At 36.4% G+C, this 26437-nt stretch overlaps 5 protein-coding genes across 7 annotated transcripts; 4 read left to right on the forward strand and 1 right to left on the reverse strand.

The window, feature by feature from the left end:
* The first annotated feature begins 3262 nt into the window (after nucleotides 1–3262).
* On the forward strand, nucleotides 3263–7357 carry LOC116019825 (shaggy-related protein kinase epsilon). The gene is made up of 13 exons (XM_031260169.1): nucleotides 3263–3483; nucleotides 3746–3936; nucleotides 4026–4118; nucleotides 4439–4498; nucleotides 4672–4944; nucleotides 5160–5231; nucleotides 5317–5373; nucleotides 5915–6055; nucleotides 6166–6216; nucleotides 6305–6400; nucleotides 6500–6583; nucleotides 6755–6857; nucleotides 6948–7357. Exons 2-13 carry the CDS (start codon nucleotides 3817–3819, stop codon nucleotides 7025–7027), a joined length of 1230 nt encoding a protein of 409 aa, XP_031116029.1. The 5' UTR covers nucleotides 3263–3483; nucleotides 3746–3816; the 3' UTR covers nucleotides 7028–7357.
* An 841-nt stretch (nucleotides 7358–8198) lies between these two features.
* On the forward strand, nucleotides 8199–13375 carry LOC116019824 (ATP-dependent RNA helicase-like protein DB10). 2 transcript variants are annotated; one of them, XM_031260166.1, is made up of 9 exons: nucleotides 8199–8416; nucleotides 8677–9007; nucleotides 9481–9630; nucleotides 10046–10114; nucleotides 10636–10905; nucleotides 11116–11466; nucleotides 11691–11968; nucleotides 12049–12426; nucleotides 12514–13375. In XM_031260166.1, exons 2-9 carry the CDS (start codon nucleotides 8708–8710, stop codon nucleotides 12986–12988), a joined length of 2271 nt encoding a protein of 756 aa, XP_031116026.1. In that variant the 5' UTR covers nucleotides 8199–8416; nucleotides 8677–8707; the 3' UTR covers nucleotides 12989–13375. The 2 variants fall into 2 exon arrangements, with proteins under 2 accessions (XP_031116026.1, XP_031116027.1); XM_031260167.1 differs by lacking the exons at nucleotides 8199–8416; nucleotides 8677–9007 and adding an exon at nucleotides 10390–10517 and having other exon boundaries at nucleotides 9571–9630.
* A 268-nt stretch (nucleotides 13376–13643) lies between these two features.
* LOC116019380 (tRNA (adenine(58)-N(1))-methyltransferase catalytic subunit TRMT61A) lies at nucleotides 13644–15377 on the reverse strand. The gene is made up of 3 exons (XM_031259560.1): nucleotides 14876–15377; nucleotides 14129–14373; nucleotides 13644–14028 (listed from the first exon to the last, which is right to left on the reverse strand). The coding sequence occupies exons 1-3, from the start codon at nucleotides 15325–15327 to the stop codon at nucleotides 13790–13792; spliced, it is 936 nt and encodes a 311-aa protein (XP_031115420.1). The 5' UTR covers nucleotides 15328–15377; the 3' UTR covers nucleotides 13644–13789.
* A 1553-nt stretch (nucleotides 15378–16930) lies between these two features.
* Nucleotides 16931–20381, forward strand: LOC116020777. Its single transcript, XM_031261301.1, has 9 exons — nucleotides 16931–17254; nucleotides 18115–18551; nucleotides 18668–18701; nucleotides 18800–19000; nucleotides 19102–19185; nucleotides 19389–19451; nucleotides 19544–19635; nucleotides 19718–19765; nucleotides 20075–20381. The coding sequence occupies exons 2-9, from the start codon at nucleotides 18214–18216 to the stop codon at nucleotides 20220–20222; spliced, it is 1008 nt and encodes a 335-aa protein (XP_031117161.1). The 5' UTR covers nucleotides 16931–17254; nucleotides 18115–18213; the 3' UTR covers nucleotides 20223–20381.
* A 195-nt stretch (nucleotides 20382–20576) lies between these two features.
* LOC116019393 (anthranilate phosphoribosyltransferase, chloroplastic-like) lies at nucleotides 20577–25761 on the forward strand. Of its 2 annotated transcripts, XR_004098709.1 has the most exons (11): nucleotides 20577–20929; nucleotides 21022–21165; nucleotides 21318–21479; nucleotides 21556–21639; nucleotides 21739–21927; nucleotides 22418–22508; nucleotides 22584–22643; nucleotides 22746–22864; nucleotides 22987–23121; nucleotides 23227–23309; nucleotides 25321–25761. XR_004098709.1 is itself a non-coding variant. In XM_031259575.1 (10 exons), exons 1-10 carry the CDS (start codon nucleotides 20744–20746, stop codon nucleotides 23257–23259), a joined length of 1203 nt encoding a protein of 400 aa, XP_031115435.1. In that variant the 5' UTR covers nucleotides 20577–20743; the 3' UTR covers nucleotides 23260–23812. The 2 variants fall into 2 exon arrangements, 1 of the variants encoding a protein (XP_031115435.1); XM_031259575.1 differs by lacking the exon at nucleotides 25321–25761 and having other exon boundaries at nucleotides 23227–23812.
* Nucleotides 25762–26437: the final 676 nt, after the last annotated feature.

The raw sequence follows: 26437 nt of genomic DNA on the forward strand, positions 1-26437 counted from the left end.
TTATTATTATTATTACTATAATTAGTACTTCATTTTATAACAAATACTAAGTACAATATAGGACATGCATATATGTAATCATTTTCATATTGAAAGTTTAATTTTGAATGCTTGTTTTTAGTAAATAGTAACGTTGTTTATTTTATATGTTTCTTATAATTCACCTTACTTCTATTTTTAAAAAGTATATATATATTTTTTCAAAAAAAAAAGTATATACATACAATTTATTTCATAATTTCTTTTATATTTTTATGAAGAATAAAACAAACATAAAACAAATAGATCAAGTTATATCTAACGGTAATAGTGCATGTGTTTGTTTGAGTGAGTATTATTTGACGGTTAGGATAAGAAAACTTGAAGTAATACACATCATACACAAGCTATAGCTAGATAGATACGAGTTCTAAGCTTGAGAGGAATTCAAAAGTCCTCCACTATCTTGTCGGGCTGGAGTGTGGAGTCATATGACCGAGAAAATTTTCAAAAGTCCTCCACTATCTTGTCGGGCTGGAGTGTGGAGTCATATGACCGAGAAAATTTTATAATGTAACAATACTTTATGGATCACTATTACATCTTTTTTAATAACTAATATAACTAATTAAACTCCACCACAAATTCTAGTAGTCTAGAGTGAACTTCTAGGGAAGATGATTTCTCCCTTCACAAAAAGAGCAAGTTCATGAATGGAAAATGAATTGCATTTGTTTCTTTCCCAAAATGGTTGGAGCAATGATGGTACTGAGAATGATGTTTTAATGGCTAATGGCCACAAAATTATCGCATTGATTTGGAGGTATTTCATTTTGTGTCTTGTGAGCAATGACTTAATCCTAATCTCATGTCCATTTTGTGGCTATTAGTTGATAGATTGCTCATTAAGTCGGGATGGACCAAAAACATACCATGCATTGAGCCTTTATTAAAAAACAATTATGTATTTCTCGATATAGTTAATCATCATTTTGGTCCTTCAATTGTTTTCCAGCTGTTAATGTAGTCCTTAGTTTTCAATTTTAACCAATTTGGTCGTCGAATTGTTTAAAATTTCGTCAATTAAACTTTTCAGAAACCAAACTGATACGGTGATTTCCACATTTTTAAAATTTCGTCAATTTAGTTCTGATAAGGAATATATCCTGGGTATACTGTCCTAATTACTTTGTACGTAAACGTATACGAATACGGGTACTAATCCTATAAAAGGGACCTTAGCCCTACTTAGAAGGGGCTTTTCTCCCTTCCTCTCCGCTCTTGAGAAAGATCATAGAGGTCAAGTTCTCCCTTCTCTCTAATTTATGATTCAAGAACAATTAGTAAAGGGGATGATTTGAGAGCCTATTACGAATCTACATTATACTTTACTCATATTGTTATACTTATTGATGATACGAATGGAATTTGTACTGTCAAGTTCCTAAATTGGTTTAGTTAACGATTGACAGTTGAAAAACAATTGGGAGACCAAAATGTTGATTTCCCCTTCTCGATATTATGATGGTAATATAATTTTTTTGATTTTTTTAAAGTTATAACTATTAATTAGTTATGTCTCAAGTATATACTCATTTGTTACATCTTTATTGAAGTATCAAATAATGAATGAAAGAAATATAATCTATATAAAGGCCGTATATTGTAATTCTTTATATAGAAGTTGTTGCAATATTTTGATGTTGAGTCTTATAGCTAGATTTACTCGATTTTTACCTTTCTATGAGCATGAGAACGGATTGATGGAGTCCAATATATAGTCCGATAAAGTTAAAAAAAAAAAAAAAAGGTCTTAAAAAAAACTAAACTCAATTGTGAATATCATTTTTTTTTTTTGGAAAACAATATCATTTTCTCATGTGTGTGAATATTGAATAACAATTGAGGGGTTAGTATTTTCGTATATTAGGCCCACTTTAAAAGGCTCAGCTAATAACTGAGAAAGGCCGAAATAATTGGAGTCCATAATAAACAACGCAAAGTAAATATTTTGATGGCCCAATATTAATTAATCAAAACTGCATTTATTAATTTAAAAAAAAAATTATGAATAGTAAATACTGCGTTGGAGTTTTGTTACGCTAATCGTTGCAACTTGCATGCAGGGTGCCAAGTCAATAACAAAAATAATTAAATTATTAGTTGAGAATTAAAATTTCAAAATATTAATGATAATTAATCTATTTAAATCGTTGCATCAAAAGATAACTCAAGTACTCAAACATTAAACTATTAATGATTATTTTTAAATATAAAATGATACAGTAATTTTTTATAAATTGACTCGTGAGATTGACATAATAAATAATTATATTTTCCTATCAAATGTCTAAAATGTACGGCTGTGGTCTTTGGACCATGGCGTACTTGAGTTAATGATAGATGGACCTTAGCGGCTTTGCCTGATCAAACTATGACCGCTGCGACCAAATGGCAGGCCCGGGCCCATATGGGCCCGCCTATGATCAATAGTTATAGTGTTATATCATGGACCCATCACAATTTATATATTCAATACGTAAATTGTGAACATTCAATATATAAATTGTGAATATTCAGTATGTAAATGATATATTTTAGATCAGATTTACATTGTAAAGTGGATCCGAGTCTACATAATAATTTGCTCGCATATGATATTCTATTTGGAGTTCGTAATATAATGTAGTGAGCTTATTGTGAGTATAAAACATACATATAAAAATCTAAGGTATGTTTGAGTGAAAGTGACTCATTAATTCTTAACGAAAGGTTAAGGATTTGATATTTGATTTTAAATATAGAAAAATTCAATTGTCACATTCAGTAGAAGTGTCTATAATTAATGAGGGGATTAATCACTATATTCGAGAGTAAAAATCCTGAGCTACATAAAAACATGCATATATTAGTTCTTTTACATAATGTGTTATTAAATTATAGTAATTTATTTTTCTAGTATTTTATTGGGTTTTGGGGTATGGGAATTTTAAGATAAGAAAATTTGTCTTTCATAGTCAAAATGGGGAAGGCACGAGGTGAATTTGGTCCAAGTCCAATTACATATCCTACGGTCACTATCAGCTGGATAGGATCAACGGCGAAGAAATTCACGATCCGAACAAAATGCCAGGTCGCCAGTCAACACAATAATGGAACACATTTGACTTGACAGCCAGCCAGGTAGCGGAAACGTGCCACGTCATACGCCTGGGAGCGAACTCCGAAACTGCAATGAACTGAAATTGATAAAATTATTTGGGGTCCGCTGCACTGCATCAGAAATCTCAGAGCATCCGAAGGGAGAGAAAGCCAGTCTAAACACAGTCAAAGCATTGTAAAGAGAGTCCTTGGAAGTTGTACTCATCTTTGCGCACTTTACTCTCTCTCTAGACTGGAAAATTGTGTTATTCTAGGGTTTCGTTGCTTCACGCTTCCTCTCGGTTATTCCTTGCGGATCAAAAGCTTCTCAGGCCGTGGAATGTGAGCAATTCCTATTTGCAGGTATGCCTGAACGATTCATTGTTTGGTTGATTGTTTACCTTTATTTTCCGTTATTATTTTCACGGATTTCAATATTTCATTATTTCACCATGTTTGAGCCACTAGCTAGATTCTTCGTTGAGGTGACTTTGATTTGTGAAGTATTCCGTAGTCGCTGAATAGGGCTCATAATTTCACAATTGTTTATGGAAGCTCGGTTTTGCTGAATGGAAGTATGATTGTTATAATACTAGTTGATTTTAGAGTTGTCTATGTGATGCAGGATTGAAGAAGCTGATGGTTTGTGGTTTGTGACGTGCTGTTTGAGCATCTCGTTCGTTTTATTTAACTGATATGGCTTCTGGTGGAAAGATGAATTTGGTAGCTGGAAGACCTAAGCCTGATGCAATGCTTGTTGACAAACTGCCTGAGGAAATCAATGAGATGAAGATCAAAGACGATAAACAGGAAAAGGTTGATCTAGAGGGCATGGATGTTAATTGTTGTCTTGTTGTGCCAACATCAGTTCATTTTGGGAACTGAATTTATTCTTTCTTTGACAGGATATGGAAGCTACTATAGTGGATGGGAATGGAACTGAATCAGGCCACATCATTGTAACAACTATTGGCGGTAAAAATGGTCAGCCTAAGCAGGTAAAAGCATGTAGATCTGATCTTTAATCATTGCAACAACTGTTTCGGGATGTTAGTTCTGGAATTTTTGGGGCAGTCTAGCTTCCTCTATTTCATGTAGTGTGTTGGGATATGCCGGGTGATTTCAATGTTTTGACAAATCACATGAGCAGTTAATAGACCTATCAATTGGCTTATTCACTAGACTGATCTCATGCCAATCTCTCTCATTTGTAAAATGAAACTTTAATGACTAATCAAATATGGAGTAAAAAAAATGTTTTTTTACCAAACTATTGATTCATTAACACAAAATCTTGTTTTTTTTTTCTTATATTCAGACCATTAGCTACATGGCAGAGCAGGTTGTTGGACAGGGTTCATTTGGAATTGTCTTCCAGGTAACCTTTACATATGCTGATTTGCATGTCTTTATTCATCGGGTAGTCACTGATAATTTGATCTCCTAATGAAAGCTGTTATATGGAAAAATTAGAAATTTCTAGCATGTTTGTAATACTTTCAGAGTATCATATTTATTACTTTTCTCATAGTGGCATGGATAATTTTGCAGGCTAAGTGCCTAGAAACTGGAGAAACGGTTGCAATTAAAAAGGTCTTGCAGGATAAGAGATATAAGAATAGGGAACTTCAGACAATGCGCCTTCTAGATCACCCTAATGTCATTTCACTTAAGCACTGTTTCTTTTCAACCACAGAGAAGGATGAACTTTATCTTAATTTAGTACTTGAGTATGTACCTGAGACATTGTATCGTGTATCAAGACACTACAGCAAAGCAAACCAGAGGATGCCTATGATTTATGTCAAGCTCTATACATACCAGGTTAAGTCATTTCCAGTAAATCCATAACTGCTAGTATTCTCAAAAACTCACTTTTTGGACACTATTAGAGGGTCATTATAGAATCATACATATCCAAATTGATCTTAGGAATATTTCTGACTAAGTTTTATGGATGAAAGCAAGGTTTTAATAAGATCTTATACTGAATTTGATCTTTTGCACTCCACACTTCTCATCATAGTTAATTTTGACAGATCTTTAGATCTTTGGCTTACATCCATGGTATTGGAGTTTGCCACAGGGATATAAAGCCTCAGAACCTGCTGGTCAGTATTTGTTTACTTATTTATTATTTTAATCTTCTCATAAAGGAATATTTATATGTACTGCTTAGATGGTCTACTGTTACAGGTAAATCCTCACACCCATCAGCTGAAGCTCTGTGATTTTGGAAGCGCCAAAGTTCTGGTAATTGTTATAACCATTAATTTTTTTTTTCTGAACACCTTTTGTGAACAGCCCAACTGGTAAAATCTATCATAAGCCTAGGCTTATTACATTGCACTGTGTAATGTGCACCCATGTAACAATAACATAATACATGACATGAAAATTTAGGTTGGTGTCAAATGAATTTCATGTTCTTTTGGACTATACTGCATGTTCATGTGACGCAACTGTTGGAGTTGAAAGGTAACTGAAAAGGGCATGAAGGTAGTTCATTTGAATTGAACTACACGTTATTTTAAATGAAGGCTTGTTCATTTAGTGTTTGTCCTGACATTGTTAGCCAGACGCCCAGTGCACCAAGCTTTGTAAGACTAGGTGCATTATATGCTGACTGTGCACAGCCAATAGTCATCTTAGATATTTTACAGTTTGCAATCATTGTTATTTCACTCCAATTTTTAATTTTTGGTTTTAGTGCAATTCATGTTTCTTTTTCACATACATAATGTTCTTCAACCATGAATAAGGAAATCCATAAAGCTATTCTTCAATCTAACAGGTGAAAGGTGAACCGAATATTTCATACATCTGTTCTCGCTATTATCGTGCACCTGAGCTGATCTTTGGAGCTACTGAATACACAACTGCGATTGACATATGGTCTGTGGGCTGTGTTCTTGCAGAACTACTTCTTGGGCAGGTGCCAACTGAGTCATAGAAAACCATTCCTTTACATAGAAAATAGAGCTACAATGTTATGTGAATTGACAAAATCCCGCTTTTCTGTTTTTGTTCATTCCAAAATTACAGCCTCTCTTTCCTGGTGATAGTGGTGTTGATCAACTTGTAGAAATAATCAAGGTATCTTTCAAAACAGTGTGATGATTCATTTTGTCCATAGCTTATATAGAATTGGAATTGCATTTTTTAATATATATCCTTTGTTCAGGTTCTTGGGACCCCAACCCGTGAGGAAATCAAATGTATGAATCCAAATTACACAGAATTCAAGTTCCCACAAATCAAGGCTCACCCATGGCACAAAGTGAGGCCCTTTACCCGTGTTCTTTAATTCTTTTAGTACTGTGTCATAGCCGAAATGCACTGAATGCCTCCAATTCTTATGCTTTATTCTTGTGCACAGATCTTCCATAAACGCATGCCACCTGAGGCTGTAGATCTCGTCTCAAGGCTTCTCCAGTACTCTCCATATCTGAGGTGTACTGCGGTGAGTATTATGGGCAACTTTCTTGATCAAGAGCTTGTATATAAAGATTCTGTAATATTCCTTAGGCTGAGTGTTTTTTTTCACAAGTAATGGCGTAATGCTATAGTTTCTTGTATGTGTCCTCAATATTTCTTTACTTCTATATGCTGATTGGTTTTTTCATCTTGGCAGTTGGAAGCTTGTATCCATCCATTCTTTAATGAGCTCCGCGATCCCAATACTCGTCTTCCTAATGGCCGTCCATTGCCACCTCTATTTAATTTCCGGCCCCAAGGTTTGATTTCATAACCCCCTCTCATTCTCGTCATCGGTTTGGTTAAGAGGATGCTTGTTTGTAAGTTTGTTTTATTTTTTATTTTTCCAGAGCTGAAAGGAGCAGGTCCAGAACTCCTATCCAAATTGATACCAGAACATGCAAAAAAGCAGTGTGCCTGCCTTGGCTAGGTTGTGCTGTAACTTTTATGGAGTATTTATCTTGTGTATACTTGTAATGATTTGCAACTACCAAATTGTATTATCTGCAGTGGCTGAAGATTTAGGATGCTCTTCAATACTTCATTAAATACTAGACTGACTTATGACTTAAGAATACTGTTACCCCTGATTGTTGTGCCTCTTTCTTTTTGCTTAGACCTGCTGAATGCTGATGGCTTGGCCCCAGCCCCGTGTTTCTATATTTGCTGATTAACGAAACTATTTGTATTTCTGTTTCGGTTGAATAATTATGCTAGCTTTGTATCTTCATTCATTCAGTGGAACAGCAATTATTGTGTACCAAGTGGAATCTAAGTGATTATTATACCTATTGGTATATACGGACAGTTTCAACAGATTTTTATTTTGAAATGGAGTTAGTGTGAAAAGTAACATTTTAACAGCTTTAATATAATTGAAGATCTTTAAGCAATTTGCTTTTCATGAGAACACACAAATATGCACTCTGTAATTTTCATGAGTAACATTATACTTGTTGCTTTTTTTTTTTTTTTTTTTTTTGAAATACAGAAGGGAGGGGGAACCCATGCTAGCCTACTCTGTCTCACGTTCGCTCACAGCTTCTATTTGATCATTACTTACAAGTTTATCACAGCCAAGACCTTAGATGAAAGAGGTTTGGAGCAAAAATAAGTTTAAGAAAAAAGTATTAAAATGATAATTTTATCCTTAAGATAATTCACTTACCTTAAATTTTGTTATAGATAATCGAAATTAAGTTGAAGGAACCAAATATGCAAAGATTTAAAAGTCATAATACCACATGTAAAATGATACATGTACGTAAAACTCTCGCCATTTGTCATGATTTGGTTTATAGAAGAGAAAGAAAATAATTCTAAATGAATAAGAATATGACACCTAAATTAGGAGTAAGAAATGAACTAGAAAATGGAAGTATGTGTAATATACTAATATTACTCTATACAAAATTATCATATTTAAATTAATAATACCTTTTTTCAAAAAAAAAAAAATAATAATACCTTTGTTTTGCTGAGGTCTGGGAAGTTGTCTGGGCTAGAGACGGGTCAACCTAACTTAGGTTAATATTTAACCCGGACTCGACGTCAACCCCATCTTCCCTGATTTGGATTTTCTCTTGCAGGTGCTGCTTTAAATATTCCCGTCTAGCTATTGTTACGCCTCTTCCATTACCCTACGCTTCTTAGCTTCAGAAGCGTGGCTCTCTCTTTCTCATTTTCCTCAGCACACATATAGAGAGATTGGGAAAGAGAGAGGAAGAGCGAAACAATCGGAGTCGCGTAGCTTTTATACACATCTCAACCTGACAACAAAAAGCAACACTCATTTTTGAGATCGCAGCGACGTCGCCAGGCACGATTCTTTCCTGAATTCTCTTTTACATTTCAGCATTCGTTGTTTTTCAGATCTGAGCTAACTGATTTGTATCTACGTCTAAAACTCTAGACATCGAGTTCGAATTGATATCTAGGGTTTGAGATCACGGTCCTTTGATTGATGATTGTTTGTTTAATTGTTTCTCCGTTATTCTAGACTTCTAGGATTGTTATGATTATGGTTAGCTTTTGCATATTTTAGTTGTGCATCTCAATTTCTTTTTGTTCATATTCCAGCTTCCCCGGTTGTTCGAAGTGACCTTTTGATATGGCAGCAATTGCATCTGCTGATCCGCGATATGCACCAGAGGATCCCTCTCTCCCTAAGCCTTGGAAAGGCCTTGTTGATGGTAAGACTGGGTATCTTTACTACTGGAATCCAGAGACTAATATTACTCAGTATGAGAGGCCTGGTGGCTCTGCTCCAATACATAAATCATCTGCTGGATTTGTGAGTTCTTCTGTTCAAAAGTCTTCTCATGGGCAACACAGAGACAATGATGATGTTGATAGATATGGCAGAGGTCACCGTGGCTCTAGTAAGCCTTCTGGTGGGGAGGACTATCAGGTACTTTAGTGTTCTTCAATTTCTATGTTTGCAACATTTTTTCTGCGTTGCCTAATTAGTATTAATGCTTCTGGTTTGCCTATTGAAAATAGATTTCAGCAATCACTAAATGCTGTGGTAGAATTCCTTTTTTGAACTTGGGTCTGTTGGAGGATTTGTCATTTTAGTTTAGGTTTTGCTGTCTGATAGTCTTATTATTCATCTAGTGAGTGTTTAGATATATTACTAATCAATGGCAGGATATCTTCTGTGCTAACATTAATGCTGTGTATAAAGTGGGGGTGGGTGGACTGTTTATCAAAGTGATGTCACTTGATCAACATTATTATGGTTGCTTGTTTATCTTCTGTGCTAACTCAATGGATTTTCATTTCTTTTTGAAGTACTTGTTTTTTATCATTAATTTTTATTATCATTTCCAACCCTTCTGAACATTATTAATTAGTACTGTAATTTATTTATATGTTTTGCAGTGTGAAAGAAACAACTATGACCATTCTCGTGGTGTTTCAAACATGCCATTAGTAGGAAATGGTGCATCTGCTTATAAAAATAGTTCATCGACTGTAGAAAGTGACTTATCTCCTGATGCTTATCGCCGGCGGCACGAAATATCTGTAACCGTAAGCATCTGAATATTTTTATATAGTTCAAGAAATGCAGACACATCTACTTTGTGTTAGTTCCACATTTTCTTCGCATTGGGCTTGGGTTGGGTACTTGGGTAGCTAGCTTTTGAGTTACCTTTACATCTCACTACTCTTCATTTTAATTTATTTATATCCAAGACATAAACTGTAGTTAGCTTTAATTTTAGAGACATGGAATTATCTTGACTTCGACCCCTGCATTCATCAAATTTAGCCTAAATACTAAATAGTTGAAATAATTATGATCTCATCTAAACTGTTTTTTTGCTTGTTTCAAGTGAATGTGTGTTTACCTAATTCAATGCATTTTATTACTTTATATTCACACAATTTTCTTCTGTTTATCATGTGAATCATTTTCTGACAATTCTTTTTGCTCTTCTGTCAGGGTGATAATGTGCCTCCACCTCTCACCTCATTCAACTCAACTGGGTTTCCATCAGAGATTTTGAGAGAGGTATTCCAGAAGCATTTCTATTCTTTTTAAATCCCCGGTGACAAGATGCTCATCAAAGTTAAGGATCTGAGAATGGCATGTTTCTCTGAAACGTGGTGTCTGGAAGTCCATCATTGAAGTTTGGCACTTAAATTAGTTTTTGTGTATTGAATTTTGTCGCAGGTGCGATATTTGCTCCTGGGAGGAGTTAAATGTCGTACGCTGTGCTGCTGCCTTCTTTTATGGGCTTTCATGTCTTAGGAGTGCCCTTATTTGGTGGACCAATTTTTATGAAGGGCCTTCTGGATCATCCATGTTCGTGGCCGGGACTGCTGTTGGTGATGATTCAATTTGCCACGTGGTCCGAATGGAAGAAGAGGAGTCCTCCTGCTCTAGCTTGCAGCAGTATGCATTGGCTGCCTATGTAAGGGGGATGATTCTTCTTCTTGATGTGGCCACTCTAATAAGTCAACCGCAAACCGTTTCAAAAAATGTGAAGCTTGTATTTCCATTGATGGGGCTGTGAATTTTTTCATTTCTAGGTACATCAAGCTGGGTTTTCAGCTCCTACACCAATACAGGCGCAGTCATGGCCTGTTGCTCTTCAAGGGCGAGATATTGTAGCTATTGCAAAGACTGGTTCTGGAAAAACCTTGGGCTATCTAATTCCTGGCTTTATACATCTAAAACAGCGCCGTAACAATTCTCGATTGGGTCCGACTGTATTGGTTTTGTCACCAACAAGGGAGTTGGCAACACAGATACAAGATGAAGCTGTGAAGTTCAGTAAATCTTACCAGATTTCATGCACGGTACGAATTTTCTATGATCATCCTCATTCAATCATGTTCCTTATAATTGTTGTTTCTAGAGTTGTTTAGACTTTATTTTATGAGACCATGTCTTTGTATACCCTCAGCACTCTAAAATAATGTTGTCTCCATTGATTTTTTTCATTGGCGTTGTAATTTTTATTTGTATATTTAAGTTGATTTTTGCAAATCTCATGTTACTGGATACAGTGTCTATATGGAGGGGCAGCAAAAGGTCCACAGTTAAGGGATTTAGATAGAGGGGTAGATATTGTGGTGGCTACTCCTGGTCGTTTAAATGACATTCTGGAAATGCGAAGGGTTAGCCTTAACCAAGTTTCATACTTGGTATTAGATGAAGCAGATCGTATGCTGGACATGGGCTTTGAACCTCAGATAAGGAAGATAGTGAAGGAGGTGCCTACTCGACGACAGACTCTTATGTACACAGCAACATGGCCAAAGGAGGTCCGGAAAATAGCTGCTGATCTACTGATCAATCCTGTCCAGGTTAACATTGGGAATGTTGATGAGCTTGTAGCAAACAAGTCTATAACACAGGTTCTTTCATTTACCTGCTCAATTTCCTTCATACTTCACTTGCTTTATGATGTTTTACTTTGTCTTATCTGTTATTAATAAGGAATTGGGCAACACATAATTTCTTTTGTTGTTTTAAGGGAGATATATATGTGTAGGGATGCAGGCTAATGTTCACTTTCCTTTTGGTCCTTGTATATATGAACTGAGATGTTGGTTTTAGTAACACTTCTTTATTCTTTCAGTATGTTGAAGTGTTGCCACAAACAGATAAGCGCCGGAGACTGGAACAGATATTGAGATCCCAAGAGCAAGGATCAAAAGTTATCATTTTTTGTTCAACTAAGAAGATGTGCAATCTGCTTGCTGGTAACCTTACCCGTCAATTTGGGGCGGCGGCCATTCATGGTGACAAATCTCAGGGCGAGAGAGATTTTGTGTTAAATCAGTTCCGCACTGGTAGGTCCCCAGTTCTTGTGGCAACTGATGTTGCCGCTCGTGGCTTGGACATCAAAGATATCAGGTCTGTGTAACATGATTCTATAATTCAAATGCAAACATTTTGTTTTTGTGTGGTTGTAATTTTTTATTTGATTGTCACAGGGTTGTAATAAATTATGACTTCCCTACTGGAATAGAGGATTATGTTCACAGAATAGGAAGAACAGGACGGGCAGGTGCAACTGGTTTGGCTTATACCTTTTTTGGTGACCAGGATGGAAAGTATGCTTCAGATCTCATTAAAGTTTTAGAAGGTGCTAACCAGCGTGTTCCTGTTGAACTACGTGATATTGCTTTGCGTAGTGGTGGAATGGGAAGGGCAAGACGTCCATGGGGTTCTGGCCCAGCTGGGCGCGATGGAGGTCGTGGACGTTATGATTCTGGAAATGGTGTGCGGGATGGGGCAAGGGGAAGTTGGGGTATGTCTTCCTCATCGGATAGAGGTGGAGGTCGAGGATATGACCGTGACTCCCGTGACAGGTGAAGAGGCAACTGTTTGTTACTTTTGTTTCCCTTTCTTGAGTTGACTACTGATATTTGGATATTTGGTTTGATTTTTGTTGACAGACATGGTCAAGGCTCTCGTGATGCAGATAGTTTTGGTAGCTACAATTCTCGCAACTTTAATGATAGTGTTGCACACACTTCAGACAGACATGGTCGCAGTCGGAGCAGAAGCCCTAACAGGGCTTCTGGATGGAGCGGTGACAACAAGAGCCGGGGCCGCAGTCGGAGCCGTAGTGTTGATAGGTTTAAGCCATCTAATCCTTCCCGTGAAGGTCCCACAGGACGCAGTTTCCAAGAGGCAGTGATACCCCGGGCAGGAACATCCTCACTTGCCTTAAAGCAGAGGTCGCCACCTTATGATAGTGAGAACCTCAAGAGATCATATACTAATGGTCAAAAGGACTGGGAAAGATCTCCTCCACTCAAGGGGCAAAGTAACAGAGAGTATGCTAATGGATCTCATCAAACTTGTCGGGAGGAGGAAGAGGAAGGCATAATTCGTCCCGAGGAAGATGGCACTTACCAAGCTGCTTGAGAATCCTCCTTAACATCCAGTAGAATTGATTGAAGTGCCTAGTGGGTGACGGAGGGAGAGGGGCATGTCTGTTTTCTTGGCTTGCCTTTATTGTTTTAATGCATTTGCATACTATACTTGCATGCATATTGTAGTTCATCTTTGATAGAGACTTGGGCTGAACTCTGAAGTGAAAGACGACCTTGAATGGGTTACTTTCCCCTGTAACAGTAGTACTTACTGGCCTTGCTTGCTACTGCTGTTGACATTGTCTACTATGTGCTTATAGATAGAATTGGACTGTAAGAAACAGATAGTGACGATAATTGACATTAGGGGACTACTGCAAAATTACAATTTTTTAGTGTATGTAATCTATATTTGTTTAGAGGTAATTTGCTCTGAAAATCCGACTTTTTTTTGTTGCGATCATATTTTAGTTCCTGTTACATCATAGTCTTGTTACTGATAGTTGAAAAACTGGAAATTAACCCCAACTTATTCCTGAAAATCACCAAAAACCATTCCAGCATCAACACTTTAACCAGTTATGCCTGCCAGAAAGAAATGCTATTTGCTGTTTGCCAAATCCCTGGCCTAAATAGATTTCATCTGCGTGTGCTTAAGCCATTAAATGCTGTGAAATGAAAACCATGTGAATGGTATCACCAATGATCACCTTGTAATTTCAGCACTAATATTGATCATTTTACCATTCAAAAGAACTCACAGAACCCTTAAACTCAATATGGGAATGAAGTATCACTCAACATGATTATAATACAATGTAACCATTCCTTTTACAAAACAGTTGTATTACTTCTATACCACACATTTGAGTCTAGCAAATGTCAAGTAGCCAGTATGACCTCTTGCCTCAGTACAAGGCCTTATCATCACACTGGGAGAAGCAGAACATTCTATTCTCTCACTCTCTTCACAGCCCAGCCTCCTCTTGCATGGTTGATAATCAACAGAATCTCCATCCTTGCTTGGATGGCTCTCTAGTATTCTTTGCCGAACTTCATAGGTGCGGAGGAGAACTTCAAATGTTCTTATATCTACATTACCATAAATGAACAACAATAACAGACTATTATGTCATTAAAGCAATACATTTTGTGTATAACTCAAAAATCAGCATTAAGAGCAGTAAATTACCAGTAAAACAAGATCTCAGTGCTTCACAAGACCGCTGTACTTGCTCAATGCAGGGTGAGAAAGAGCAGATGACACCGTCTTCTTTCAACATCTTTCCAACCGAAGGTATGGCAAGCCAAGGCTGAGGGAGGTCTAGAAATACCGAATCTGCCCTCCCACAAAATTCCTCAGGGAACCCCTCACCTTGTATGTCTCTTACCCCTACTGTGACCAGACCATTTAAACCCGTCCTCTCAAAATCCTCTCTACAGCCAAAATTTCAGACATAAATTCTAATCAAGCAACAATATATTAACTTAAACTAAGATATGAAGTAGTTTAGGCAAGATTTTAAATTACATTCCCTTCCCTACTGCAGTTGGCAAGCTATTTGCCTGTTATTTTAAATCCAAGGAGCACAACACCAAATAAAAGCGTTTTAATGCAGCATTCTTGTTAGATGCCAAAATTTCAAGGTCTCCAAAAATTAAATGACACAGAGCTACAAACTTTAGGTCTGTGCATATATGTATACCCATTATATTACACTGTGACACTAACATTTACTGTCTCTGTTGTTTTGATGTTCTGCCAGAAGTTATACCGGTCCAATTTTCACTAACTGCAACAACATATATCATACTATCTCAAATAGACTAGGGTTTTCCAGTCAAACAAGAGTATATTATTATATGCTTCACCCAGTCCCAGTTCTTATGTGAAGAAATTCAGGTAAAACAATGAACAATAAACCACTAATTTGCTTACCTAGCAGAGGCAGCCCTCTGTTCATGGAAATCAAATGTGTAAACATGTCCTGTGGGAGCAACAGCGCGAGCAAGCGAGGTGGTCAAGGATCCGCTGCCTGTACCGGATTCGAGAACCAAACAGCCCGGAACGATCTCCAAGTACATAACTACAAAACTGATATCAGCAATGTAAAGAATCTGAGTTCTGTGACTCAGAACAAGAGTCCATAGCTCCGGCGTTGGGGCCAAGAGATATACAAACCGGCCTTTTAGGCTGAAAACCTTGGATCCGAAAGGCTTTCCGATCCAATCCGAATGCTTGAACGCCCCGAAACGATTGTGGAACACCCCGTTCTCCGAAACCTTCACGGCTTTCATCACGTCGTGCCGTTCGTACACGATAACCAAATCTCCATCTTTGATGGAGCGATTGAACGATAATCTTTTCTCCTGTTCGATTTGAAGCACCATTGATGCTCAGCAACTATACGCAAAGTATGTTCTCTGAGAGGTGGCTTTGCTAGTTCAACAAACCAAACTGCAAACAGCGGCATAAGATTTATAAGAATCTGGGGAGAATATTGGGCCGGCCCATGGTGGAGCGCCTGTCTTGTGGCAAATTATTCTATGGACCAGGTCCACCTTGCAATGTGATTTACTGATTCGGGTCTAAAATACGCAATTTACATTTTGAATGTTCACAATTTATATACTGATGCCAAGAACCTTGTGGTCTAGTGGCATCAAACCCTTCCCTAGGAACTATAATCTAGCCCGACAGGATAATGATTGCGTAAATCATAACTTGAAATATTAGTGTATGATATTCATAAAAAAAACCCACTATATTAGGTGTAATTTTCAAAAAGCTCGCTATATTAAGTGTACTACAACTGTTAAGGCTCGATCTTATGTTTTTGCTCACGATCTACTGCCCAGAAACCAATAACTCAGTGCAAGCACTCATCCAGTCATCCATTATCCTATTAAGTAGAGATGTTGGAATTTTGGGGCAAAAGAATTTCACTTTTGTGTGGTAAGATTATTGGGCCGGACCTAATTGGGATTGCAAGGTTAAATTAATCGGCTTTCTGTCAAATCTGCCAGGTTTTATTTGGACTTCAATTTAAATTGGAAATAATTGGGCTTTTTGTCAAATCTCCATTATTGTTAGTATTAATAATACTAATATTATTATTATTTTGCAAGAATATTAATATTAATATTATTATAATTTACTGTTTGTACGGTAAGAACAGAGAGGTTCCACACTTCCACCTGCTCTAATATTTTGAAATGTACATCTTTCGCGTGCAAGAAATTTCATGTTTGATTATGAAATTTAACTTTGTACTTTTATTTTTGTTTTCTTTAAAAAAAATATTATTTGTACTATTAAAATGTATATTTTTGCAATCACGTCATTGGCATATATTGATTAGTCAAAAAAAAAAAAAAAAAAAAAAAAGACGTGCATATGAAGCAACACACTTGCAAGAGTTGTCACTAAATGAAGCCGGATCAAATTTTAATTGGATTCACTTTATCTCGTAATATACAGATACCAATGCTATATATTAAAAATAGTAGGTCACCTAACAAACATCGCAAGTTCTCCCATACCATACTTATATTAATCCTCGTTTTACTATATATTAAAATAGTAGGTCACCTGTTAGAACAAACATCACAATCCCTTTTAAGCACATACTATACTCAAATTATCTTACACTGGGCTAACTCAATTAAGGGCAAAGTGTTTGTCAAATTGATTTTTTTCATACGAGAGGGGGTTTGAACATACTCATACTAATCCCCGTTCACAGCGGGCTGCAAAGTGTTGGCCAAATTGATTTTTTTATACGTGAAACGAGAGTGCACAATCACTCACACCAACCAAGTTGGCTGTGTAATGTCATAATGATTGAGTATACATTAGGTAAATTTTATGTGTAATAGTCAGCATAGAAGTTAAACATGTTTTGATTGAGTGAGCAATTGGCCATCCATGTATATATTAGGCTTTAGGCTTTAGGCTTTCAATTTTAAAATTCATTCCTATTGTCCATTTTGCTGGCAAATGATATTAAAATAGCGAGACCACTTTACGTGTGGTTTGGACTTTATTTTTGCTTCCTCCTTGTGAAGTGCAGCCATTTCCATAGCTTAAGAGCTTATAATGTTTTGATAAAAAACAAATATGTTCAATCCACGTATAGACACAGATATTAATGAGACACATGACAGGTTTATAGGTACCTTAACCTTAGGAGTAAACATATACACATTTTGATTCCCTTCCGCACCAACTTCCACTCTTAGAAGCAGAAACTTGTTTTTGGGCTTTCTATTTGACCTCGATGCTTATCCATTCCGCCGTGCAATCTAGGCGCATTTGGTATGTTGATGATTGAGTTGTTTTCTTGCCAATATTTGCTGCTAGTGCTATGTGTATGATCTTGTTTGAATGTTTCGCCGGCTTTGTATATGCTTGGAGTAGAGTTTTGTGTGATAAATTAGACTGTAACTCTATCAAATTGATCAAACTGTTAGACTTGTAACCACAAAGTTACAAGTGTGACTACAGCCGGAAGTGGCCCATTAACTTTCTTAGTTTAAGAGGGTCAGCTTGCACAATTTAGATTTACCTCCATTGTCCTTTGTCGGTTAGGATCACAAGTTGAGGTTTACCCTTGCATATCCTAGGATTGGCCTTCTTGGCATCGGCGACTGTGAGATTGACATTCTTGGTTTGAGCTGATCAGGACCAGCTATGGGCAACCTAGCTTGATTTACCTCCTTGGTCCTTTGCCGATTAGGGTCTGTATGTGTGTGGGATTTACCCAGCACATACCCTCCCTCGAATAGTGACTGCTGTTTCCCTTGTCACAAAAAAAAACTGGTTAAATGCATAAGAGTATATGTGACAATGGAGGGTTTTAGTAGGATGAAAAATAAGGCTGTGCTTTTGTTCCCCACATCTTCATGAAGTGGATCATGTGAAAAGTTAGATATAGAATCTATTTAACGCCCCAACCGAATTGGGACTGGGTTAAGGTTTAGTTGAGTTGAGTATGAGAGGTGAGAAACTTTAATTTGCATAGTTCATTATAACCAAATTGATTGCAATTTTGCTATATTATGGCCTGCAGGCCAGGACCTTTAATTTGTTACTTCTTTTAGATCATATTATTTGGTAGCTAGAAATCATTGCATTGCTTTCTGATTATTCAATTTCGCTCGCTGTGACTTTTCCAGATGCATATTATGATGCGTGGTTATTCAGCAAAGACTGAGACACGACATTACTCTTATTGACTGTATAGCGTGAGAGTAAGATTCTGTGTCTTTAACGAGATGCAGCAGTTTCTGGAGGATACAGACACTACTGTCCCGAGTTATTGGTTGAACTGGAGGGTGTTTATGTGTTCGCTACTACTCGTGTTGTCTGTGTTTATTGCGTTCGTTCTATTATGGAAATACGAATATTCAGCCGATGAGGATGATGATTCTACAGCTGATAGTAAGGCGGAATGTTGGCATTTATGGTTTAATGAAGCTTGGAGGCCATGTGCAAAAGAAGTAAACCCGATTTGGTTGATGGCATTCAGATTAGTTTCTTTCTCTTTACTTGTATCAGCAGTGACTTCTAACTTTGTTGTTTATGGGAGCAGCTTATTTTTCTATTATACTCAGTAAGTCATCCTGGCCCGTAACTTTAGTTCATTACTGTCTAGCAATAACACAATGAACGGTTATTTGATATGATCCTCTCTGTTTACCCGGTTGCTGATTTGTTGTTTCTGCTCAGGTGGACTTTTAATTTGGTTACCATTTACTTTGGGGTATGTAGAATTGTAGACTGCATTATATTCTCTCGTTAGCAATTTGAATTTCTCGTTGTGCTTATGATATGATAATGTGAGTCCATGCTTATGTGTAGTTTGGATCACTGCTTTCTATATATGGATGCTATCAGTATAGCAAAGAAAGCGATGATTTTATTGATCATTCGTGGATGGATGAGAAGCAAGGATTAGATACGCCTCTTATAGCAGGCCCGGGATTTTCAGATGGAATCAAAAGACAATTTGTTCCAAAAAGTGCAGGACTGTGTGGCTATCTTTTTCAAGTTCTCTTCCAGGTATACTCAACTCGACCTTACAAGCAAATTGTTGCAATTTTCGTTCATCAAACAGGAGAAAAACTCGGGCGTTTCTAAAATGTGTCGGTTTATATGTGCAGATGACAGCCGGGGCTGTGATGCTTACAGATCTGGTTTATTGGTTCTTGATTTTTCCTGCTCTGGATGATCATGGCGTGTCGTTTGTAAGTGCTTGGTATTGCGTTATTCCTCTGGTTTCCTTTCTGGAACTACTAATTTTCCTTCTGTTATAATCTTAGATTGGCCTTATAAATTCATATATTCTCTCTTATTTTATCAGACTCTTAACACCATTGTTTACTTAAGATTGTATGCCGTTTTCCCATCTGATGTCTTATCGATTTTCTTTCGTGTTTTTTTTTGACAGATGACAGTGGTTTCACATACACTTAATACCTTGTTTCTTGGTGATGCAGCACTGAATTCCTTGGTAAACTGTTATCTGTGCTGTTTCCCTAGCTTCTGTATTGTCATCTGTCTTTCACTTGCAGTATTAACATTTAAAAAAAAAATTCCACCCAGCCATTGCCATGGTTCAGGATTGCTTATTTTATTTTCTGGACTGTTGCTTATGTCATATTCCAGTGGGTTGTTCATGCCTGTGAATCAATTTGGTAATAACTTTTGCCTCTTTTTTGTTTGTCTGAGAGAGTTCCCTTCACATTTCTTATACCCAATTATCTATCTATCTTTCAGGTGGCCATACCCAATTCTTGACTTATCATCAGCATATGCCCCACTCTGGTATGTAAGGAAAAATAGACATATTTGGTCACCGAGTTATACCCATCTATTTTTTGTCCTTCTGATATTCTCGAAGGGACAATTTTGGTCATTTTGTTACTATTCTATTAGATTTGGACGAAAAATCGATAAAAATTTTAAAAAAGTAAACAAAGATTTGGACAGAAGTCATTTTGCATGTAATCAGTTATTAGTTAACAGTTAATTTACCAAATATCTTTATACAATCAGTTAATGCTATCAACTAGTTAAACTGACTAACCTAATCGGCTAACCGTTATTTACCAAACACCCTATCTTGTTTGGCAGGTACTTGTTGGTGGCAATGATGCATATCCCCTGCTATGGTTTTGTTGCGATGCTTATTGGGGTGAAGAAAATTGTATTGTCCAGATGGTTCCCCAGCCATGTTGCCTTTTCTGATAAAATCCAAAGCTCATGTCACTCACCTTGTTGAATATAATGTATTTCTTGTGTACTTTTCAGCTGTCTTCTTGAAATCTCATAGGAAGAAAGTGTGCCTGCGTTTTTTTTAGAAAAAAAAAAAAAAAAAAAAAAGTGACGGCATAGTTTTTTGTACAAGTATTTGCAAAATTCAATAATATCAGTTATTTTTTATAAAGAAGTTTCATGTTTGAGTTTCATTCTAAAAAGGCTCTATTTGATTCACGCAATATATTTGAGGGGAAAATTGAATTGATATGTTAAAAGGTGAAACTCAATTACACTATTATGAGGCTATGAGGTATTACGCGGGAGTGCAAACCCAGTGTGGGGGCCAATCTTATTACGCATTTATAGTAGCCAACTGTGCTTCTGCATGTAGGTGGAGATCTATTGCCGCCTTGCTGCTCAAAGAGTATAGAATGTTTTCCCCGTCACACGAAGAACACAATAATGCATAATTGTTGAAGCTGCTTGCTGTTTGAGCTGAATGCTGAATCGATATAGGCTATACAGAGCTTAAATGCGGTAGTTATGGCGGCTATGCTTGGATGCGCCGCTATTGTTTCCTCTTTCTCTCTCTCTGTTCCCTTCTCACGCACACATCTATCGTCGCTTCGGAAACCCTCGTTTACTAGACCGATCGCTCTTGTTTCAACTTCACGGACGATTGTTTCTTCCGATCGCTGCTCTCGCTCTCAGTTGCGGTTTCCCAAAGAGGTTAGTTTAATAGCCAGTGGATCACTTAACTTAACTAGATTTCTGATGACGGTACGGTTTTCAAATGTTTGTGGTTTTTGATCGAGGTGCAGTTGATTGAGCGCCTTCTGAATCGCCAGGATTTGAGTGAAGAGGAAGCCGAAGCCTCGCTCGATTTCTTGCTCAGTAATGGAAGTGAAGCTCTCATCAGTGCTTTCCTTGTTCTCTTGCGAGCCAAGGGAGAAACATTTGAAGAGGTAATGCAATTCCTAATTTTCGTAGTGTTATTACTGAATAGTCATGCAAAGAGGCCCGGTCTTAGCGTCCTTTGGCAGTTTGGCCCCAAATGTCATCTTCAATTCATGTACTGTAACTGTTTTCTTTTCCTTTTGCTTCTGCGAATGAGTAGATTGTAGGATTGGCGAGAGCAATGCGCAAGCGGGGCTTGGTAGTTGAAGGCTTAGAAAATGCTGTAGACATAGTGGGAACAGGGGGTGATGGGGCGAACACAGTGAATATTTCTACTGGAGCTGCCATTCTTGCCGCAGCCTGTGGTGCTAAAGTTGCTAAGGTAATTAATTGATAGGTTCCTTGTTTTGGTGTTTAGACTTGTGTTCATCATGATGAATGGCTAGTTTTTCTTGCAGCAAGGAAACCGGTCGAGTTCTTCTGCTTGTGGAAGTGCTGATGTTTTGGAAGCCTTGGGGGTGACTATTGAATTGAAACCAGAGGTTAGTACCCCAAAAGATTTTCAATTGTACTGTGAACCACCCTTGCAGAAACATCTGATTGTATACCACACTTCTATTTCTTAATAATCTCGTCTGTAGGGAGTGAAGAAGTGTATGGAAAAAGCAGGAATTTGCTTTATGATGTCTCCTTACTACCATCCGGCTATGAAGATTGTTGCACCTGTGAGAAGGAAGCTTAGAATAAAGACCATATTTAACTTCCTGGGTGCTATGCTAAATCCAGCAAGGGTGCCTTTTGCCGTTGTTGGTGTCTACAACGAAAATGTGGTAAGTTGTAATTCTAGAAGAACAAAATATTTATCTATAAAACATGCATAATAATTGACAGCTCTTTCAATATTTTGTTATGTCTTCTTATGAGTGATTAAAAATTTAAATGCTTTTGTGAACTCTATTGAGCCATTAAATGTATTTCCTTAATCAGTTTCTATCATCGAGCTTCCTAAATCAGAAGTGAACTCCCTTTGTTTCGCACTCAAATAAAAGCTAATGTTTACTTCACCTACTCTGTCTTGTGTATTGTCCTGGCATAGTGATTCCATTCTGTCTTTAAATCTTACTATATTATGAAATGCTTTTTCTTATATTGAAATTCTTTGCAATTGAAAATATAGGCGGTTCATGGTTGGTTAGGCATTCTAGAAAGTGAAGAATCAAGGAAGTAGAGTGTCTAAATGCGAATGCACCAACGCTCAAGCATAACATTTTCTTATATAAACAAAAATAATTTAATTTAATTTCTGTCCCAATTGCATAGGTCAGTAAGATGGCCAAAGCCCTACAAAGATATGGCATGAAGAGAGCATTAGTAGTTCATTCAGAGGGCTTAGATGAAATGAGTCCTCTAGGTAAGTTTCTTCTGCTTGCTCAAAGGCTGAAGTGTTTTTGCTTGGCTTTATAAAATGATGCAACCCTGTTAACAGGGCCTGGAACTGTCCTTGACATCACACCGGAGAAGATTGAGAAATTTGCTTTTGATCCGTGTAATAATCTCACTCCTCATTTGTACTGAAGCAAGATTGATTTACAGGTAATGGTACTCCACTTTTCTAAATCATCTCATGTTTCAAAACCCATTTGGACAGTGGAATTCGGTATTCCTCGCTGTACGTTAAAGGATCTGCAAGGAGCAGGCCCGGAATATAATGCTGATGATTTAAAACGTGTGCTCTCTGGTGAGACTGGGCCAATTGCAGATGCATTTGTAAGTCCTGTATTTGATGCTCTAGTCTTTTGTTTACTTTAGCGAATAGCTTCATTGACTCAAATACCAGTAGTGGGTTGAATAGAGTTAACAAATTGATTTTTATCAATGTAAAACTTTAGATCTTAAACGCTGGTGCTGCATTACTGGTCAGTGGGCATGTCAAAACCTTGGCAAAGGGAATAGAACTAGCCCGATGCACACATCGATCAGGGAAAGCTCTCCATACGCTCAAGTCTTGGATTGATGTCTCAAATGTAAGTAAAGAAAACTAATATATATATTCTCCTAACTGAATTACGATGCTGATGCAGTTTAGTTTACTCTTGCTGCAATTCTACTCTTGTCTCTGATAAACGCAGAATGTGAAAGAGCCTAAACAAATGGTCGCATAGACTGCTGAAGCAAGGATCTGCAACAGCCACAGTTCTGGATGTCAAGATATGTTAGTTCCTTTCTGCTCTTTCCATTCCTTCTTCTTTTAACTGTTAGGAAATTCAAGAAAACCTGTGTTAAGTTATTAGAAGTTTCTCTTTGCTCGTACGTGGTTTAAGCATACTGTTGACTGTGCCAAGTCTTCTTGGTAGGTCTTTAGGCATGACTGATGAAGGGTAGAAAAAAGAGCCCATATGTTTTGAATTCCAAGTCATTATGACTTGCTTAATTGCCTTCACCAACCCATCTAGAGAACACTCTTTTCTTTCTTTTCATGCCCTTTAATTTAATATTCCTTTCTAGATCCATCATAGTGCAAAGTGTTAACCTCATTTAACATAAGCAAGTGGTTGGAAAAAGTTGCTTGCAGCAAATGGATGGGTTGAGCATGTTGAAATGGATCTTGGAAAAAATTGAACTGGGTGGGACCATCCATTTCTACCCATACCAATTACCAAATGCCCAAATCCGACTTTACCACACCCATGGAAAAGAGTGTTGCACTTAGGAAAATAGCATTTGTTGTTTTCATATTTATATGAAATAGTGAATTTAGTCCCTCAATAGTTGATATGAGCATTAAAACTTCTAACTTTTTGTAAGGTTGTATGAATAGATATTACAATGTAATAGAGTCAGTTATATTTAAAAAAAAAAAAAACTTTTTGTAAGGTGGTTGTTTTGCTCTCTCAGCAACATAGACCTACAACTTAAAATTCTATTTCATATATAAATAAATGGGTAAAAAATTATTTAATTTTCCCATTAAACTATATATAACATTTTTAATAAAAAATAAATATTGATCCATTAAAAAAGAGTTAAATTTTAACAGGTTGAAATCATCTACTAGTAATAACATAACGTATTAAAATCTGAAAATACAAGTAATTCAAAATATAAACTATCTGTATTTTTAAAAAAACAAGTGAGTCATAATATTCATATTATTATTGTCGTATGTAAAATGTATGTACGAAAACTTATTGACTAAATTCCAATCTAAAGTCAGAATCACATTGATTGGACAAGCATGGTTTACACTATTGGAGCCTTGCACTAATTGCGTTATCAATCAGGTTCACCCAACTTGGCCATCAGCCAATGAAGGATTTGTATGCACTTCCTTCAGCCGTATGTGTTAGGACGTGTACAAAATTACGAATCATCAGTCAAAGGATTAGCTTATGGCCGATCCAAAATTAAGCTTGATCTTTTTGACTTTTATGGATGATGAAGAATCTTTTGGCACCATGTCACCTTCAAATCTCTCTTCCTTTTTCCACATAGGGTAACATACAGGCTTCCAGACTTCTTGTCTTTTGGGAAGTGGTTCTCTCTTAGGTCATTGTTGAAGAATTCTTATTCAAACTTTTCTAGATTTTCAAAGTAGGTGTGGATGGAAGGCGAAGGCAGGTTATTTACATGGAAAGGGAATTGAATACTATAATTACAACTCCGCCCAAACTTGTTCAAAAACTAAAAATAACAGTGTCAAATTTGTACAATAATAATTCTAACCCATTACATAAAATTAATGCACACATGCATGCACACAAACGCAGGTGTATATGTGTGTATATATGTATGTATATACACAAGCATGGAAATGCACATTTGCTTCAAAATTTCTAGGTGGTAAGTGTGATGTTAGGTATAACTAGCTTACTTAATGAAGTAATTAGCCTTTATAATATTGTCAACTATGCACTTACGTGGATTGAAGTTCACCGATTAAAAGATTGTAAGTTACCAAAATATATTTGAACTCTTTAGGTACAATGTTGAGAATTTGAGTCTCTCTCTATATATTATTATTATTATTATTATTATTATTATATAATAAAGTCATTGAAAGACTTATTCTTTAATGAAATTTATTTGATTCAAGTTAGGCCGTTGAAATACAAATACCAGTATATGAAAAGAAGAACATACATCCTAAATCCTTAGGTTGATTGAGTGTGGCATGTTTTGTCGTGGGTGGTTGACGCACGTGTTTACACTGCCTTCTTAATTAGGTGTTTAATCAATGTGTGCCGGTCACATGAAGAAAAGCCCCAGTTGGATCATAATTTCTTCCTACCAGTCTAATCTGCTGCCTCTATCCCAACCTAAACAACTAACAACTGCTGCCTCTATTTCCACCTAAACAACAATTCTTTCATCAAAATTTCTTTGCTAAGTGTACGTACATTTGGTAAATTATGCTTATTTGTAATAGTCTTAAATCATACCGGAGAGAGGCATGTAAATTATACTAGAAAGGCTCATGAGTTTAACCGTACCACTAGTGTGTGCTTGATAAGTTATGCTCATTATTTGTAATAGTCTTAAATCATACAAGAGAGAGGCAGATAAGTTATACTCGAAAGACTCATGAGTTTAATCAAGAAAGTGATGATAAGAATTAAACTTGCGACATTCAAATACAAAAATTATCTTTCACCTTCTTAGCTACTTTTTTTGAGGATATTTCGTCAAAATTTCTCCTTAATGAATTGACGTCTTTGCAAAATAATAGTGTATACACTGCATCACCCAAAAAAAAAAACATTGCTTCATGGACAAGCCACATATGTATAATAATATTATATGTATAATCTTATATTATTAAGACTAAGAGCGCCTAAACAATAATCAACTTAATTTAATAATAATGCTTTCTTTTGAAATTTCAATTTTCTATAGTGCTATCTCAATCGTCATCCTTTGCAAAATTGCAAGCAAATACGAAAGCCCAACAAACATGTTTTTAGTGCGTAGAATTTAAACGTAAGATTTTTACATGTTCAAATGTTGCATTAAAGTATTAAGTATGCTATGTTTTACTCGATGAAAAGTTTTTTAACTTTTTATTGTTTTTTATTTATTCTATGAATACTTCCCACCTTTTATATTTATTAATTATTTGTGATTAATTGAAGTCGCATTGCTATATTGGACGTTTCTAGTTTCTAGAAAATCATCTTAGTAAAGGAGTAATTTAAAATAATAAAAAATTTATGACACAAAATAATAGATCAATCAATTTAAAATAAATTTATATTCTTTTTTACTAGCAGCGACAGATAAGGAGCAAATAAATTTGATCTTGTTGGTATGAATATATCTTACAATTTACCTCACACGCCTTCA

The sequence above is a fragment of the Ipomoea triloba genome, chromosome 5, assembly GCF_003576645.1.
Source record: "Ipomoea triloba cultivar NCNSP0323 chromosome 5, ASM357664v1".
NCBI lineage: Eukaryota > Viridiplantae > Streptophyta > Magnoliopsida > Solanales > Convolvulaceae > Ipomoea > Ipomoea triloba.